The sequence below is a fragment of the Haliotis rufescens genome, unplaced genomic scaffold (assembly GCF_023055435.1).
Source record: "Haliotis rufescens isolate VD_foot unplaced genomic scaffold, xgHalRufe1.0.p SCAF_11, whole genome shotgun sequence".
Lineage (NCBI taxonomy): Eukaryota > Metazoa > Mollusca > Gastropoda > Lepetellida > Haliotidae > Haliotis > Haliotis rufescens.
Window position 1 is genome coordinate 34351086 of NW_025963791.1, and position 18403 is coordinate 34369488.

Genomic DNA, 18403 nt, shown 5'->3' on the forward strand with positions numbered 1-18403 from the left:
GTCATGCTGCCTGGTCAGTGTTAATGTCATGCTGTCTGGTCGGTGTTAATGTCATGCTGCCTGGTCAGTGTTAATGTCATGCTGCCTGGTCAGTGTTAATGTCATGCTGCCTGGTCAGTGTTAATGTCATGCTGTCTGGTCAGTGTTAATGTCATGGTGCCTGACCAGTGTTAATGTCATGCTGCCTGACCAGTGTTAATGTCATGCTGCCTGGTCAGTGTTAATGTCATGCTGCCTGGTCAGTGTTAATGTCATGCTGCCTGGTCAGTGTTGATGTCATGCTGCCTGGTCAGTGTTAATGTCATGCTGCCTGGTCAGTGTTAATGTCATGCTGCCTGGTCAGTGTTGATGTCATGCTGCCTGGTCAGTGTTAATGTCATGCTGTCTGGTCAGTGTTAATGTCATGCTGTCTGGTCAGTGTTAATGTCATGCTGTCTGGTCAGTGTTGATGTCATGCTGTCTGGTCAGTGTTGATGTCATGCTGCCTGGTCAGTGTTAATGTCATGCTGTCTGGTCGGTGTTGATGTCATGCTGCCTGGTCAGTGTTAATGTCATGCTGTCTGGTCAGTGTTAATGTCATGCTGTCTGGTCAGTGTTGATGTCATGCTGTCTGGTCAGTGTTGATGTCATGCTGCCTGGTCAGTGTTAATGTCATGCTGTCTGGTCGGTGTTGATGTCATGCTGCCTGGTCAGTGTTAATGTCATGCTGTCTGGTCAGTGTTAATGTCATGCTGTCTGGTCAGTGTTGATGTCATGCTGCCTGGTCAGTGTTAATGTCATGCTGTCTGGTCAGTGTTAATGTCATGCTGCCTGGTCAGTGTTAATGTCATGCTGCCTGGTCAGTGTTAATGTCATGCTGCCTGGTCAGTGTTAATGTCATGCTGCCTGGTCAGTGTTAATGTCATGCTGTCTGGTCGGTGTTAATGTCATGCTGCCTGGTCAGTGTTGATGTCATGCTGCCTGGTCAGTGTTAATGTCATGCTGTCTGGTCAGTGTTAATGTCATGCTGTCTGGTCAGTGTTAATGTCATGCTGTCTGGTCGGTGTTAATGTCATGCTGCATGGTCAGTGTTAATGCCATGCTACATGGTCGATGTTAATGTCATGCTGTCTGGTCAGTGTTAATGCCATGCTACATGGTCGATGTTAATGTCATGCTGCATGGTCAGTGTTAATGTCATGCTGCCTGGTCAGTGTTAATGTCATGCTGTCTGGCCAGTGTTAATGTCATGCTGCATGGTCAGAGTTAATGTCATGCTGCCTGGTCGGTGTTAATGTCATGCTGCCTGGTCGATATAAATGTCATGCTGCCTGGTCAGTGTTAATGTCATGCTGTCTGGTCGGTGTTAATGTCATGCTGCCTGGTCGATATAAATGTCATGCTGCCTGGTCAGTGTTAATGTCATGCTGTCTGGTCAGTGTTAATGTCATGCTGCCTGGTCAGTGTTAATGTCATGCTGCCTGGTCGATATAAATGTCATGCTGCCTGGTCAGTGTTAATGTCATGCTGTCTGGTCGGTGTTAATGTCATGCTGTCTGGTCGGTGTTAATGTCATGCTGTCTGGTCGGTGTTAATGTCATGCTGCCTGGTCAGTGTTAATGTCATGCTGTCTGGTCGGTGTTAATGTCATGCTAGCTGGTCGATATAAATGTCATGCTGCATGGTCAGTGTTAATGTCATGCTGTCTGGTCGGTGTTAATGTCATGCTGTCTGGTCGGTGTTAATGTCATGCTGCCTGGTCAGTGTTAATGTCATGCTGTCTGGTCGGTGTTAATGTCATGCTAGCTGGTCGATATAAATGTCATGCTGCCTGGTCAGTGTTAATGTCATGCTGCCTGTTCAGTGTTAATGTCATGCTGCCTGGTCGATGTAAATGTCATGCTGCCTGCCCAGTGTTAATGTCATGCTGCATGGTCAGTGTTAATGTCATGGTGCCTGGTCAGTGTTAATGTCATGGTGCCTGGTCAGTGTTAATGTCATGCTGTCTGGCCAGTGTTAATGTCATGCTGCATGGTCAGTGTTAATGTCATGCTGCCTGGTCGGTGTTAATGTCATGGTGCCTGGTCAGTGTTAATGTCATGCTGCCTGACCAGTGTTAATGTCATGCTGCCTGGTCAGTGTTAATGTCATGCTGCCTGGTCAGTGTTAATGTCAAACTGCCTGGTCAGTGTTAATGCCATGATACATGGTCGATGTAAATGTCATGCTGCCTGGCCAGTGTTAATGCCATGCTACATGGTCGATGTTAATGTCATGCTGCCTGGCCAGTGTTAATGTCAAGCTGCCTGGTCGATGTTAATGTCATGCTGCCTGGCCAGTGTTAATGTCATGCTGCCTGGCCAGTGTTAATGCCATGCTACATGGTCGATGTTAATGTCATGCTGCCTGGCCAGTGTTAATGTCAAGCTGCCTGGTCGATGTTAATGTCATGCTGCCTGGCCAGTGTTAATGTCATGCTGCCTGGTCAGTGTTAATGTCATGCTACCTGAACGGTGTTAATCTCAGGTATCTCGTAAGTTCATGAAATGACAATCCTCTGACTCATTTGCCATTAGTACATTTTCTCATAACATTACATGTTTTTCATTGTCATGTTGTGATATTTTCCTGATGTGTCACTTTTAGCATGGAAATATAATGCAAGCACCATATATAATGCACTCACAATAGTGTCAGTTGGACATCTACGACTATCAATAAAATAGATGATGTCAGCATTGATGGTATACATTTTCCAGAAATATCTGTTTTGTGTTAAACTCTCAACTCTGTGTGAATCTAATGAATGTGTGAGCATGTTTGCTTAAAATCACAGTGTTGATTTAGGTAAGCCCGAACGCAGGTTGCAACCTGGGCCTTACCCAAGTTAGCCTGAGCCCCTAGGATGTGTGGGAGTATGAATTAGATTTCTAGAATTCCACCCGTTTATCAACAGCCAATGATATTTCATCTTTTCGTGTCACAGCTTCATGTCACTCAATACACCCACACTGACAGTTTTATGTGTTAAATGACTGGCATCTCTGCTTAAGTCCAACTGATACATCCAATATCCTGAGGTAGGCCTATATGTAGGTGGAGGATTCTGTGCTTCACAGAACATAGAAAACAGGTTAGGGTTAATTGTATAAACTTGCAAAAGACAATCTCATGACATCCTATTCCGTAATACCTTTTACACACTGTATTCAATGATCAGTACCATGGGCAGGTTTGACACAAGATGAAACTGAAATCTATCAGTCAAATACCATGATGGAGTCATGTCAGGGGTAGCCTTCCATACTTGTTTAAACCATTCTCATATTACAAATACATTCTTAAATGGTGGATTAAGCTCCGTGAATAAGTATATGTTATAATGACAATATGTCTGACTTGCCATTGGGAAGTACCGGTACTCTACCAGAATTTTCTAAAAAGAACCACATACCACCCACCCACATACAAAGAACCAAAACGGTAATAAGCTGAGATTAGGTAACACCCTGCTCCTAACAATTACATGTCAATGAGTCTGACTTGCCATTGGGTAGTTACCCAAACATAATATACTGAAAATATAACACCCCCACGCCAATAAAAAGAACAACCAACACGGCTATAAGCTGAGATTAGGTAACACCTTGGCCAAAAGGCGATTATAGACTATTGAAGCCTGCGGAAGTTTCGCCAACCTTAATCCCCATCCCTGTACTCTAACGTTTAATCTACAGATGACAGTATTACCGTGTTTGGGTACTACCATAATGTGAGACATGCTCGCCGAGTGAGATCGAACGAAGGTCAATGTCACACGATGAAGAGCAACCTGTCGGAGATCACTTCCAGCGATGTACAACATTTAATCGGAACACACCACCTGGACTTTCTAAAACCATGTCCATTTCGTCATGGTGACAACATTGATTTACCGTTATAGTGACATGACCGAAATAGAGGTGGATGTGGGTGTTTATAGCGAGCTATTTAAACTGGCCTATTTATATATACGAGAAGACTCGAAGACTAGAAATCAATATACCCAGGTCCCAACGTTGAAACCCGTAGCAATATAACGTAAAAGTGAAGCAATTAGGAACAATGCATGGCGATTAACACACTGTGCCGTATCAGTCAGTGGTTTGCTTATTCAGCGGGCAGGCATATGTTAGACAACTTCAACGCTGATTATACATGACAAGGCGATACACCTGTCTTGACAACAGGTACCTTACAGGTAGGCCGACTCGGCAATCACGACTCAGGTGTGTCAGGTATTTAAAGCGAACTCAAATGAACTGATGAAAATGATACTTACCACAGTCCTCGCATATTATTTTCTGGATAGCTCTCGAGGTCCGTTTTTTAGCTTTAACGGGCAACGCTGATATTTCCAAATATTTTCCACCGTTGTTAGGTTTCCTTAGGAAAAATAAATATATTTTCTTTCCAACAACCTCACCGACACAATCTTGTTTATTTTCTTTCCCAAATGGCCCTATACTAATTGATTTCGGCTTCTTGCCGCCGTTGAGTAATTTTTCACCTTTCTTGAGCTTGCGAACATTGACTGTCACATTGTAGATGTCTGATCCTTTGGGTACCCTTCTTACCCGACCCTCCACAATAATATCCGCTAACAATGCACTTGATGCTGTGTCTGTGAATTCCGTTCCACAAGTCCGTTCGGACCAAACATGGACCACACACAACAGTAAACCTAAAGTGATCAGACGACTCAAAACTCGCCTCATCTTGTCAAATACACAAGACGCACACAACACGGTCTCTCGCACCGTTGCTCACATGTTCCCGTACGATAGTCAACTGAAATCAGTAGCGTATAGTAGTATAGAGCCACTCGCTCAGAAACCGGCTTCGACGACTATAGTGCGTTTCAAAAATGTGGGCCGCCCCTTCGTGACTTAGGAAGATGTTGACCCACCATGGATGTGAACGATCCCTCCCCTATAGGCCTGATGGACACTTTAAAACAGCCATCGACGAAAAGAGAGGAAGGTTGGCATACCGCTTGCGTTCGCCGAGCGACACTTAGTAATCTCATCTCGTCGAGGTGAGCTTGTGTCGATTTAGAATAGGATTACCATCGAGCATGGACAGACGGTGGCTTTTTGAAAAATCGCTGTTTGGTAACAGTTTAAAACTGACAGGTACATATCACGTCTGTCAATCTGAACATTAGGACGATTATGTCAAGTTTGTTCAACATTACAAACGCGAAGAGTAAGAACTTCAGTTTGAGAGTAGGGCAGATGTTTGCGCTACTCTCATCATACCAGATTTCACACTTTGTATCATGAGCTCGCTTGTATATTTGACTGCTGAGGTTATCTTTGTAACAACGATGGGGATATACCCATGTGTCCTATATTAGTATTTTGAAGTACAGATAAGCCTATTCCGATATGAATGAATACGTTCAATAATTATACAACGTGCAAGCGTTACTATGGATATATTACTTCACGGATTAATACAAATGTTAATATGCTGTCATAGTCTGGCGCGTCATTGTGGGGACTGTTAACTCGATTTTCAAACTGGTTGGATTAAAGAGGTTACCATGTTAAAGGTTTGTAGTTGGAATAAAGGTATACATATCATACACGTTCCTGTTGCATCCATTATGGATTCATAATTAATTTCCCATGCGTGCAAAGTTTTACATTTCTTTTCATATCTCTGAAGACCGTGTTCACAAACTATGAACAGCTTAAGGTAAGCACATTAGTTTCAGTTGCTAAATATTGAAAATGGCTTCTAAATATTTACAAAATTTCGACCAACGTCTGTCCAGATTACGGATAACTATGACCATGACCCAATACTACCATCTTTGTTTACACAAATACCAAATAAACTACCTGAGTGTAAATACAGGGGAGAAGAGGTCTAAACAGTTTAGACGGGGGCCTAATAAAACCGTTGCAAGTCCCACCGATATGAGGCGGGCTTCTCTTTTGTAGGTCACATGGGAAAAGCAAGTCATTTACAATTTTATATATTCCCTACAAATCTATCATTTGTGATATATTTAATTCATGTGATTGCGTATTCCCTTTTGAAGGATATGATCTATTTGCGAAGAACAATGTAAGAATTTGTCTTTTGGGTGCATGTCATTGTATCCCAACTGCGCAGATTGATGCTCATGATGTCAATCACTGGATTGTCTGGTCCATACTCGCTTATTTACAGACTGGGATAGCTGGAATATAAGTGAGGTGTTCAACAACAACAAACAAAATTGATAAGTTCGCTGGAGAAATCACGTTTGTGATGTTGTGAAATCACACAGTGAAATTCATAGACTTTTAGAACACAGTGCGCGTGTCAGCCTTGCGTGGGGTAACATGCATGCAGCGTGAGCAAGTAGTGGGCGTTTACCATTCTGATAAACCAAAGATCACAAGGAACAGGTTGCCAAAGGATCACACGCGGATCCTGACCCAGGAAAGGGGCGCAACTCATGTTGCAGCGCCTCCAACGCTTCGTTCTTGATATGAAATTTGTTACTGGTGCCTTGAATATGAAACCATCACAACAAGATGGGATTCCTGTAGGTGTTTTACCATTCCAGACACATACCCGTTCCAAAGAAATCACACCCCGTGCATTCCCTTAAAATCTGTCATGTAATTGAAATAATGTTTATATTGTCGAAAACAAATGATTAGCCCGATTGTATAATTAATTTTAATGACAACAAAACCCAAACTCTTTCACAACCCATTATGCCCCTCAATGACAACAATCCCCCACAGGGGTGTTTACCGTAAACAGGCAGCGCGTCACGATAACAGGATCGACACAACCACAACTGGTCATCCGTACCAAGCCTAATGTACGCATGTTACTTGGAAATCCCGGAAGCGTATCTGCTGCGATATTTAGATAAGACTATAACAAAATTGACCAATCAAAACACGTCTCTCATTGCCCCAAACCAGCCTCTTGGCAACCTCGGTAAACTTCTCCAGCTGATTCCGAATCAATGCTAAATACATTCACCACGAGATTCTCTCTTGACGCGATGCGTGTTGAGAACGCGCGCACCACGCTGGACTATTAATAGACCGAAACATCACTACAATTAGAGGAAATCAGTCATTCATTTCATGAGAGTCACTTTCCGATGAAAAATGATATTTTCCGTGGGTGAACGTTGCTGTTGTACAATGGTATATTTCGTTCCAATGCATAATTAATAGTAATTGATTTTACATTCTGGATTGGCTTTATGACTATACAACTTATGTCAATTAAATATGTTGATTTTCAACCGATCGTTTTCCAATTGTAAAGCTATTACTGTTAAATAACTTATTGCTTCAGCGCGCAATCAGTCATTCAAGAACCTTGACAAATTGTTGAAGAAATGGATTAGTAAACACGTTACTTTCAACACCGGTTATCACCTGTAGGGATATTTAAAATCAGTTAAGTTAAATACGAAATTTACTTTTCAAATAAGAGATTAACAAAGTCGGGGTACCTTGCTGATTTCGCTGTAAGTTTAAATTTAGCTCTATTATATTTCACGTTAATCTAGTAAATTAAGATCCATGGCCGATGAAGATTTCTGTGTAAAATTCATAACTACAACTGTATATCCAATGACCCTATAAACTCTCGAACAACGTTATGACATCATGCTATGTCGATGTGATTCATGGATGAAATGAATGGATGCATTTTTAAGTAAGTATCACTAAGACGCAAGAAATAAAAAAACAAAAAACAGTACGTAATCGGAATCAACCCCTCGTCTCCTGCGCGACTGGCGAACACTTTAACATCTTGGCCACCACCACCCTCTTGGTTGAACATCTCCATCGTTAAGACGTCCATTTTCCCGAGATTGTTTATTATAATCATTTTCCCAAGACTAGATTCCAATGTCGATGTACATTTTCAAAATGCATGTTCTTATTCCATTGCGATACATATCATTCAAATATGTAACCATTTGTTCCAAGTCGATCCCATCGCCACTGGGGCGGTTGTCAGTGACCTCCGCCATCACCCACTCCTACGTTATATAAGTCGAATATTCATCCCATATCATGTTGTGCTATAACCCACCGGTCATTATAGATTGTACCTTGCATCTGTCTCCGCATTAGACTGGGGATCTCGCTGACTCAGCATTAGTGTCGGCCTGTTAAGCAGCGCATTACTGTCATCGCTGGGGACATCAGGAACCGCTTGCAATATCTTCTCGCAGACAATTTTCTTGATAGGCGCTTCAGTCAATTTCGTGCATGCGCACTGCCGTCCACGCAATAAATGACAATATGTTTGGCCGTTACACAGTCCCTTTATCGCTGCTGGGACAGCGATGTTAAATCAGCGGTATGCATGGTGAAGGCGCCGTTTATATTGCGATATATTTGTCGGTGCTTTTTTTACTAAGCCGGCCATACTTTTTAAATGATTCACTTAATTCGCACTCCTTACATATCCTCCATTTTTTTAAAATAGTGGACTTTTTTACACCATGATTAAAGATGAATGAATAGTGGCTAGAATGGCTGCCCTGAGAGCGGAAGGTAGGGGTTCTATCGACCGCGTCATACCAAAAGACGTTACAAGATGATTCATGTTGTTACCCTGCCTGGCGCTCAGCATTAAGGGAATAAAACAAGGACTGGCCAAACCCATATCCTCTGTGGGGTATTCATGTTAAACTGAGACTTGGTATTTCAATGGACTAGCTCTAAAAAACCGGCATTACTCCGGACTAGTAAAAGCAGCCATTTATAAGTTGTGCAATCCTCTTGAACGCGACGATCACCTCACCTCACCATGTCGTAACAGGCAACTAAAAATAGAATAGGATGATTACAATGTGTGACCTGGCTAGTCGTTTGTCATCCTATTCCTGCAAGGATCGTTGCTCAAGCTGTCAACCACTTTCTTGCAAGGCACAGACAAGATAAATACACCCGCCATGCCATAGATGTCAGATTACTGACTGACGCGTAAAATAACATTCACTCACACATCAAGTTGCAGCCGAGAAGGAAATTCAATCCGGAAATTTGATTGATGCTATTATGTGTCCGTGTTCGCATATAGTTTACCTACATACACCACTAAATCCCTCACATAAGTACGTGGTGCACATTCTTAATACTCTATCCCTGACCTACTTACTAGCACGGCTAAAGTCCATTCAGCTAGGCTAAGACATGCTCTCGTTGCGTGTACATATACCAATGAATGAGGAATGATCTGAGCGTGAATGAATCACTCCTCTGATCCAACAAGTCTCTTGTGTGAGGTCGAGGTATGGGGTCTTGCATGCATTGATTGAGGCATGGTTGGATCGGACTTGAATGGAAGTTGGATCTAAGTTATTTTTTTATTACCATGAAATTAATATAGCCGCACTGACATTGGGTATTATGACATGTTTGTGTGAAGACACGAGACTTACCGCATGTTCAACATAGGGGAGGACTATAGTTTTTGTCGTCCCAAAGGCATATGAAAAAAATGGATTGTCTTGTTTAGATATCGACTGCTGATCCTGAAATGGGTATCATAGTAAACCAAATATAAACGGCCTAGAGAAAAACATGTTACTCGTTTTTGTAAACTTTATGTTCAAGAATGTTTAAATGCCAATTGGAATTAAAAAATGTGTAATTGAGAATGTCTGAAGATCCGTTAAAAAGTCAGTATATCGCGTTGCTAGAATGCCTCAGCCCTTAACGTTATATACTCGCAATATTATGCACTGCGTTTTCGTAACCCAACTTCAAGTCCTTTAAAGGCTACCGAACTATTCTAATTTACATATGACTGTCTACAGCAACTCATTCCTACTAGGGGGTAAACACTTCACACACACAACCTAACTCAAACTGAAAATGTCAACTCAATGTCACCATGTCGCCACACAGAGAGAAGAGCTGAACAACGGAACTACCGTCCACAGAGTTATCTCCCTTGACCCAGTCGTTGTCCCGACCGGATCAATAAGGATGATTGAGTGCTGTCAATATATGTCACGCGCTGATCAATATCTGGTATACTGAAGATGTCACAACAAATGCAGGTGTTATCCGAACGAATATGTTGTAATCGTTCCTGGTAAACAATAAAATTGACATTCGATCTCTCCACATGTCAAACTGCACCATTAGTGCCAGAATCGTCTTTGAAGGTCTTTCTTGATAAGTCGTTGGAACGAATGACAGAATGTGTTATGGATTGATTAAGTATAAGCCATAACAATTATATTGTCCTCACGTTTGAGAGTCCATTTATTTTCTACAAACATTGCGGGTTTTTTCTTAACCAGGACTGTAATTGGATCTTGATATTTCTCTCTGAACATGTAGACGTTATTTTACCAAACCAACAATCTCATTAAAACGAGTTCTTTACTGCGATACGAAACCTCTCTCTTTCGCATCGGTGCCAATGATCTGACCTTGTCAAATCAGAAATCCAATGCGGATCCTTCTCACATTTCACAGAACCATTTACTGTTGCTGATCCTTCTTTTAGTTCAAAGGAAGTAACGATTCCTGATCCCCTTTACCATTCTAAGGTGTCAAGAGTTGCGTCCCTTAGCCTAGGAAGGACCCGCTTTTCATTGGTTCGAATCCGAGACTTACCCAGATTATGATCACTAGCTAGTCTATCAAAACCAGTCCCAGCTCGTTGGTTTCACTGAAATAATAAAACCATCTCATACCCGTCACCTACCCCCCCCCCCCCCCCCCCCCCCCCCCTTTAAACCAATAGGCCGTGAAGTAACTCAGGAACTGTTCAAAGCGACCTTGAACCCAACTCACTCACCAACCAGTTTATTAACCAAACGGTACTTCCCGGTAATTAACGCGCCGATAGAACTGAATGACCCCCTTTCCTCACCACAAATACTGATGATAGGAAATGGCAGCCTCGAATATCCAGTATATCATCTTCTCCAGTCAGTTACCCTCATAAACATGGACACTGGATAACCGAGGACTGGGCAATGGTTATAACTAAGGTAACACTAATAATAATAATAACCACAATGATTCTACATTGACCTTACACGATACTTGGTTATATATTTAGTCGAAGTGACCGACATTGATTGGACACCCCCAGTGTTCTCTAATTATATACTATTGTACAGTAAACTACGTTTATAACGAACACGCTTATAACGAACTGACGGATATAACGAACTGTTCTCTTGGTCCCGGCCATTTGCTAAATATTTCATAAATCACGGAACGCTTATCATTCAAAAAATGACCTGTTGTCATAAAGCTGAAATATTGCAACGTTAAACAAATAAAGAAACTATTCTTCAAAGACACGATATTCTCCCGCAGTCAGTATACAATGACCTGCCGTCATGCAGTTGTAATGGTGTGAAGCTTGAGACCCAGACAACCCTTGTAAAGGCACTATACAGTAAACTACGTTTATAACGAACACGCTTATAACGAACTGACGGATATAACGAACTTACTTTTTAGTCCCGACTATTTGCTGTGCTTATGCTGTATATATGCTTATAACGAACTACGGTTATAACGAACTAAAAAAAGTAGTCCCTTTGAGTTCGTTATAACCGTAGTTTACTGTACTTTGATTGACTCCGTGGCACTATATTTCCTGGTTATAATATGTCCCTAGCAACCTATGGTCAGACTCACTGACTTGGTTGACTGCTTATAATATCAATCACTGGTTTGTCTGGTCTAGTTGAGACTCCGGGTAAGAATATGGGTCCACAGCAATCTATGCTTGGCGCATGAAGCAACAAAATAAATCAGGTGGTCAGGCTTGGTTGATGCATGTCCTAGTAACCCATTTGCCAAAATTGATGCTCATGATGCCAATCACTGGTTTGTCAGCTCTAGACACGATTATTTACAGGTCACCGTCATAAAGGTGAAAAAATGCGGTGCCGTGAGGAGTGCGGAGTACTTTTATCGACGAACAACTGAAATATGATGATACGTTCATCATATTTGCACCTATATTGTCATACTCGTGAGTGAGTGAGTATGGTGTTACGCCGCTTTGATCAATATGACAGCGCGGGACACCAGAAATGGGCTTCACGCATTACACCCATGTGGGGACTCGAACCTGGTTCTTTGGCGAGACGAGCGAAGGCTTAAACCCCTAGGCTACCCCACCGCCCAACTATCATACTAAATTACCTTCAACCGCAAGCCCCCGGTATTGTATGAAGGAAGAAGGTACACTATATCATATTAACATGTTGACAAAAGTGTAAATTGATATTATGAACTATTCATAAGCTTACATTTCCGACTCACGACTCTATTTCGTTATGTTATGGAGGAGGTAGCTTATTGTTGACTTTAGGTTCGAATCCAAGACTCTTCCCGCTTCCCATTCTCGGTATGTGATCTTACCTCCCCCCTCCCCCGAGAGTATTCACGAGTGTATTAAAACTTAAAACTTTAACATCCTCATCTTGATTTCCACCTTTTTTTTATTAAGCTGACACGCGGCGACATAACTATACAAGTACTAATCAAATCCACGTTATCTAAACTCTCTTGCAAAACATTATAATATTCTGGGATAAAACATGTCTGTCGATATCTAAGGTTCAGAAAAGGACATAGTGTCGACTTCTTTCTGAAAAATATAAGTTAAAATGATGAATACATGACCCCGATGATAAAGGTATTGCAAAATTGTTTTAAATAGGACCCCCTGCCAACATTCCTTGGGCCCCCCTTGGACAGCATCCCTGAAACCAATTTACCTGTTTTTAATGCTAACAATATATTAAAAACTGAAAAATATAAGTTATAATGATGAATACATGACCTCGATGATAAAGGTATTGCAAAATTGTTTTAAATAGGACCCCCTGCTAACATTCCTTGGGTCCCCCTTGGACAGCATCCCTGAAACCAATTTACCTGTTTTTAATGCTAACAATATATTAAAAACTCCTTTACTTCAACACATTTGTCGTTATTCAAACTGTTGGACTAATTAGGCTTTCGTATTCCTATGAGCTACCTACAATAAAATAGATTACTTAAAGGAATCCACCCAACACATATATGATCATTAACAGGTCCTCATCATATAGTCATTAATAGGAAATAAATACGTACTCACTAAGTAGTTAACACTTCATTACACTAAAACAACATTTCCTTTACAAACAAACAAATGTACTGAAAGAGTTGTAAATCTCCATGATAAACCTTGAGCATACAGTATAAGTAGTTAAACTAACGAGCGACCCGCCCTAGTGAGGGCCTGAAGCGAAGACCGAGCTTAAGTCAACGCGACTTGAAATGATGTTACCGTTGACTGATCTGGACAACGTGTTGATTATGTGCAGAAATAGAAACGCAGCAGATAAAATTAGGATCCAAGGCTGAACACGAACCTTTTTGGCTGTGTTATTTAAACGTGTCTAGAAATCAGACGGATCGCGGCTTGTCGGTCTAAACGCTGTTGCCCTTTTCTAAGACAATTTTGGTGTCTTTGTGGAGTGGTGCCGTTTTAGCATACAGGTCACATATTCTTTGTGTGTTTTTGTTTGTTTGTTGTTTAACGCCACACTCAGCAATATTCCAGCTATACGACGGCAGGTAAATAACGAATCTAGACTTGACAATACAGTGACTGACATCGTGATGATCGACCTATGGTATTGGGATACGATGACATTCATCATCCAAGTCAGCGAGCCTGACCACCCGATCCCGTTTGTCGACAAGCATGGGTTGTTGAAGACTAATTCTAACCCAGATCTTCACGACGAGGGACAAACATGGGTTGCTGAAGACTGATTCTAACCCAGATCTTCACGAGGAACAAGCATGGGTTACTGAAGACTAATTCTAACCTAGATCTTCACGAGGGACAAACATGGGTTACTGAAGACTAATTCTAACCCAGATCTTCACGACGAGGGACAAACATGGGTTGCTGAAGACTGATTCTAACCCAGATCTTCACGAGGAACAAGCATGGGTAGCTGAAGACTAATTATAACCCAGGTCAGGTCATAATGGAGGACAAGCATGGGTTGTTGAAGACTTATTATAACCCAGGTCAGGTCATAATGGAGGACAAGCATGGGTTGCTGAAGACTAATTATAACCCAGGTCAGGTCAAAATGGAGGACAAGCATGAGTTGCTGAAGACTAATTCTAACCCAGGTCATAACGGGAGGACAAGCATGGGTTGCTGAAGACTAATTATCACCCAGACCTTGCTGAAGACTGATTCCAAAACAGGAACTTCACGGGGTTTGCATTCTCAGAGACATTTAGAGAGGCACTTTGAACTAATTTTGGACCCTCAAGACAGGAAATGAGGGCATGTTTTACGACGAGACATTGCTAGGGTTCTTAGGTTCTAATCATTTATGGAATGTTTTGTTTTGTAAAAGAGCTACGTTTTCCTCCTTACTGGAAATGTTACGTCTTAATTCTGTGAACATACAACATACTTAAACTTACGGGAGGTCTTGAGAGGCCGAGAATACGAGCATGTTTGTTTATAATTTGGCAGTGATCAAACCATTTATGTTAAGGTCATTGGTCTAAGTTAACTCCCTTGGGCTAGTGTCATTATCCAATCTGAACCGAGAGAACATTTCAGTCGGTCGATGTTTTAAAAACCCAAGAGTAAGTCAATTGTCACATAGGTTTCCACACAGCGAAACCCCGCTTTCCGGACGAATCCACGAGGAAGCGTCTGCATCATATACAAACGGTCAGTATTCTGCAGTCGTGGGGAGGTGCGGGGAGGTAGCCTAGTGGCAGCCAGATTGTTAATCAGGACAAATTCGTTGGGGATAGTACCGTCAGGAATAACAGGGTTTCACTATATAGTGTAAACTAGCATTCATTGAACCTCGAGCCATTCTCCTCATGGGTATTCCTGGCTGAAATAGATCCCCATGACCCCGTACATGTCTCCCTGTGGGTGCTCTTTGATAGAATGGATCCCCATTGTCCCATACTTGTCGCCCTGTGGGTATTCCTGGATAGAATAGATCCCTATTGTCCCATACTTGTCTCCCTGTGGGTATTCCTGGATAGAATAGATCCCCACTGCCTCATACTTGTCTCCCTGTGGGTATTCCTGGATAGAATAGATTCCCACTGCCTCATACTTGTCTCCCTGTGGGCGTTCCTGGTTAGAATAGATCCCCACTGCCTCATACTTGTCTCCCTGTGGGTATTCCTGGATAGAATAGATCCCCACTGCCTCATTCTTCTCTCCCTGTGGGTATTCCTGGGTAGAACAGATCCCCACTGCCTCATACTTGTCTCCCTGTGGGTATTCCTGGATAGAACAGATCCCCACTGCCTCATACTTGTCTCCCTGTGGGTATTCCTGGATAGAACAGATCCCCACTGCCTCATACTTGTCTCCCTGTGGGTATTCCTGGGCAGAACAGATCCCTACTGCACCATACTTGTCTCCCTGTGGGTATTCCTGGATAGAATAGATCCCCACTGCCCAATACTTGTCTCCCTGTGGGTATTCCTGGATAGAATAGATCCCCACTGCCCCATACTTGTCTCCCTGTGGGTATTACTGGACAGAACAGATCCCTACTGCACCATACTTGTCTCCCTGTGGGTATTCCTGGATAGAATAGATCCCCACTGCCCCATACTTGTCTCCCTGTGGGTATTCCTGGATAAAATAGATCCCCACTGCCCAATACTTGTCTCCCTGTGGGTATTCCTGGATAGAATAGATCCCCACTGCCCCATACTTGTCTCCCTGTGGGTATTCCTGGACAGAACAGATCCCTACTGCACCATACTTGTCTCCCTGTGGGTATTCCTGGATAGAATAGATCCCCACTGCCCAATACTTGTCTCCCTGTGGGTATTCCTGGACAGAACAGATCCCTACTGCACCATACTTGTCTCCCTGTGGGTATTCCTGGATAGAATAGATCCCCACTGCCCCATACTTGTCTCCCTGTGGGTATTCCTGGACAGAACAGATCCCTACTGCACCATACTTGTCTCCCTGTGGGTATTCCTGGATAGAATAGACCCCCACTGCACCATACTTGTCTCCCTGTTGGTGTTCCTGGATAGAATAGACCCCCACTGCCCCATACTTGTCTCCCTGTGGGTATTCCTGGACAGAACAGATCCCTACTGCACCATACTTGTCTCCCTGTGGGTATTCCTGGATATAATAGATCCCCACTGCCCCATACTTGTCTCCCTGTGGGTATTCCTGGACAGAACAGATCCCTACTGCACCATACTTGTCTCCCTGTGGGTATTCCTGGATAGAATAGATCCCCACTGCCCCATACTTGTCTCCCTGTGGGTATTCCTGGATAGAATAGATCCCCACTGCCCCATACTTGTCTCCCTGTGGGTATTCCTGGATAGAATAGACCCCCACTGCCCCATACTTGTCTCCCTGTGGGTATTCCTGGACAGAACAGACCCCCACTGCTCCATACTTGTCTCCCTGTGGGTATTCCTGGATAGAATAGATCCCTATTGTCCCATACTTGTCTCCCTGTGGGTATTCCTGGATAGAATAGATCCCCACTGCCCCATACTTGTCTCCCTGTGGGTGTTCCTGGATAGAATAGATCCCCACTGTCCCATACTTGTCTCCCTGTGGGTATTCCTGGATAGAATAGACCCCCACTGCCCCATACTTGTCTCCCTGTGGGTGTTCTTGGATAGAATAGACCCCCACTGCCCCATACTTGTCTCCCTGTGGGTATTCCTGGATAGAATAGACCCCCACTGTCCCATACTTGTCTCCCTGTGGGTATTCCTGGATAGAATAGATCCCCACTGCCCCATACTTGTCTCCCTGTGGGTGTTCCTGGATAGAATAGATCCCCACTGCCCCATACTTGTCTCCTTGTGGGTGTTCCTGGATAGAATAGATCCCCACTGCCCCATACTTGTCTCCCTGTGGGTGTTCCTGGATAGAATAGATCCCCACTGCCCCATACTTGTCTCCCTGTGGGTGTTCCTGGATAGAATAGATCCCCACTGCCCCATACTTGTCTCCCTGTGGGTGTTCCTGGATAGAATAGATCCCCACTGCCCCATACTTGTCTCCCTGTGGGTGTTCCTGGATAGAATAGATCCCCACTGCCCCATACTTGTCTCCCTGTGGGTATTCCTGGATAGAATAGATCCCCACTGCCCCATACTTGTCTCCCTGTGGGTGTTCCTGGATAGAATAGATCCCCACTGCCCCATACTTGTCTCCACATGGATACATAAACAAATTATTTTGTAATAGATTTAGAAAACTCTTTCTGGTGGTAAACACAAAATAAATTACAGAATACTTGAAGCACATTTTCCATTCATTATTTCGGCTCTCCTTGTTAAATAATTAACGGTGTCTCTGCGGGTTTTAAATCTTTAAAACAAGTCGGCAATTAAAATACGCAAAAATAGCACATAAACACAATCTATTTAGAGCCCGGTGAAAACTGGATAGGACCTCACACCAATACATTTTACAATCCAGTTCACGCCATCTCGTAGGGGATACGTGCAAAATGTCATTCCAAACTACAAACTACAAGTCCGTGACCGATTTCACATTGAAGGCATCTACATAAAGTTAGAACTTAAGGCAAATTATTCATATAGCATGACGGTAACATTACCCTGACAACATTCGTTGTGAAATTACCATCAAAAACGGGCGTCACATGGTGTATAAATTAAACGTCGCCCCATCCTAACTTCAAGGGGTACCTGGCCGGGCCATTGCATATAGGGCGACTAGAAACAACAACCTGCTTTATCGATGTATGTGAGAACACTTTGACAATGTCAGACCAAACTAACATATCCACGCGGAAACCGTCGCGTCAATAAAAATTGAAACTTAACTTAAATGATGAAACTATCTTATCTCAAGGTCAAATGATTCTTTAAACAGATGTTATTTCAGGTGTTTTCCATCTGTAAAATTAGTTATGAAAAACAAACAACAAAAATACATGCTGAAATCTCCGTTTTGAAATGTGTCTGCATGTATGCGAGTTAGTGAGTTGGGGTTAACGCCGCTTTTAACAGTATTACAGTTATATCAAGGTGCGCCAGCTTAATGTGGGAGGAAAGCCCCAAGTGATGCAGGTCTCAGACGTTTACCACTTCGGTACCACTGTCGGGTATGACACTAACAAACCTAGAAACAGAATCGGGGCGAACCGGGATTCGAATCCACAATCATAGGTTAATGGCGTGCCCAAGGGACGCAACTCTGAACAGCGAATCGCGGCGCCTTCGACGCCTGGGCTACCCGTGCCCCCTTCATGTATGAGAAGTGTATGTATATTATATATTTCCATGCGTTTCCGTGGGTACTTTATCTCAAGTATTACACGGATGGATCAGCAGGGGCCACG

General features: G+C 42.9%; 2 protein-coding genes across 7 annotated transcripts in view; one reads left to right on the forward strand and one right to left on the reverse strand.

The window, feature by feature from the left end:
* The window catches only part of LOC124151227 (pro-neuregulin-1, membrane-bound isoform-like), a 155531-nt gene that overhangs the window by 120438 nt on the left and 16690 nt on the right, over window positions 1-18403 (reverse strand). For 3 of the 4 annotated variants that reach the window (XM_046523590.2, XM_046523589.2, XM_046523591.2), the window contains exon 1: window positions 4301-4859. The exons of the other annotated variant lie outside the window; for it this stretch is intronic. In XM_046523590.2, the coding sequence (XP_046379546.1) occupies window positions 4301-4736 (436 nt within the window). In that variant the 5' untranslated portion in view covers window positions 4737-4859. Of the gene's footprint in view, window positions 1-4300; window positions 4860-18403 lie in introns of those variants that run through there. 4 annotated transcript variants of the gene reach the window in all.
* The window catches only part of LOC124151230, a 30347-nt gene continuing 16791 nt past the window's right edge, over window positions 4848-18403 (forward strand). Inside the window, exons 1-2 of one of the 3 annotated variants that reach the window (XM_046523596.2) lie at window positions 4848-5001; window positions 5692-5721. In XM_046523596.2, coding sequence (XP_046379552.1) covers window positions 4916-5001; window positions 5692-5721 — 116 coding nt within the window. In that variant the 5' untranslated portion in view covers window positions 4848-4915. Of the gene's footprint in view, window positions 5154-5691; window positions 5722-18403 lie in introns of all 3 variants that reach the window. The other 2 variants (XM_046523595.2, XR_006863341.2) reach the window with 2 other exon arrangements.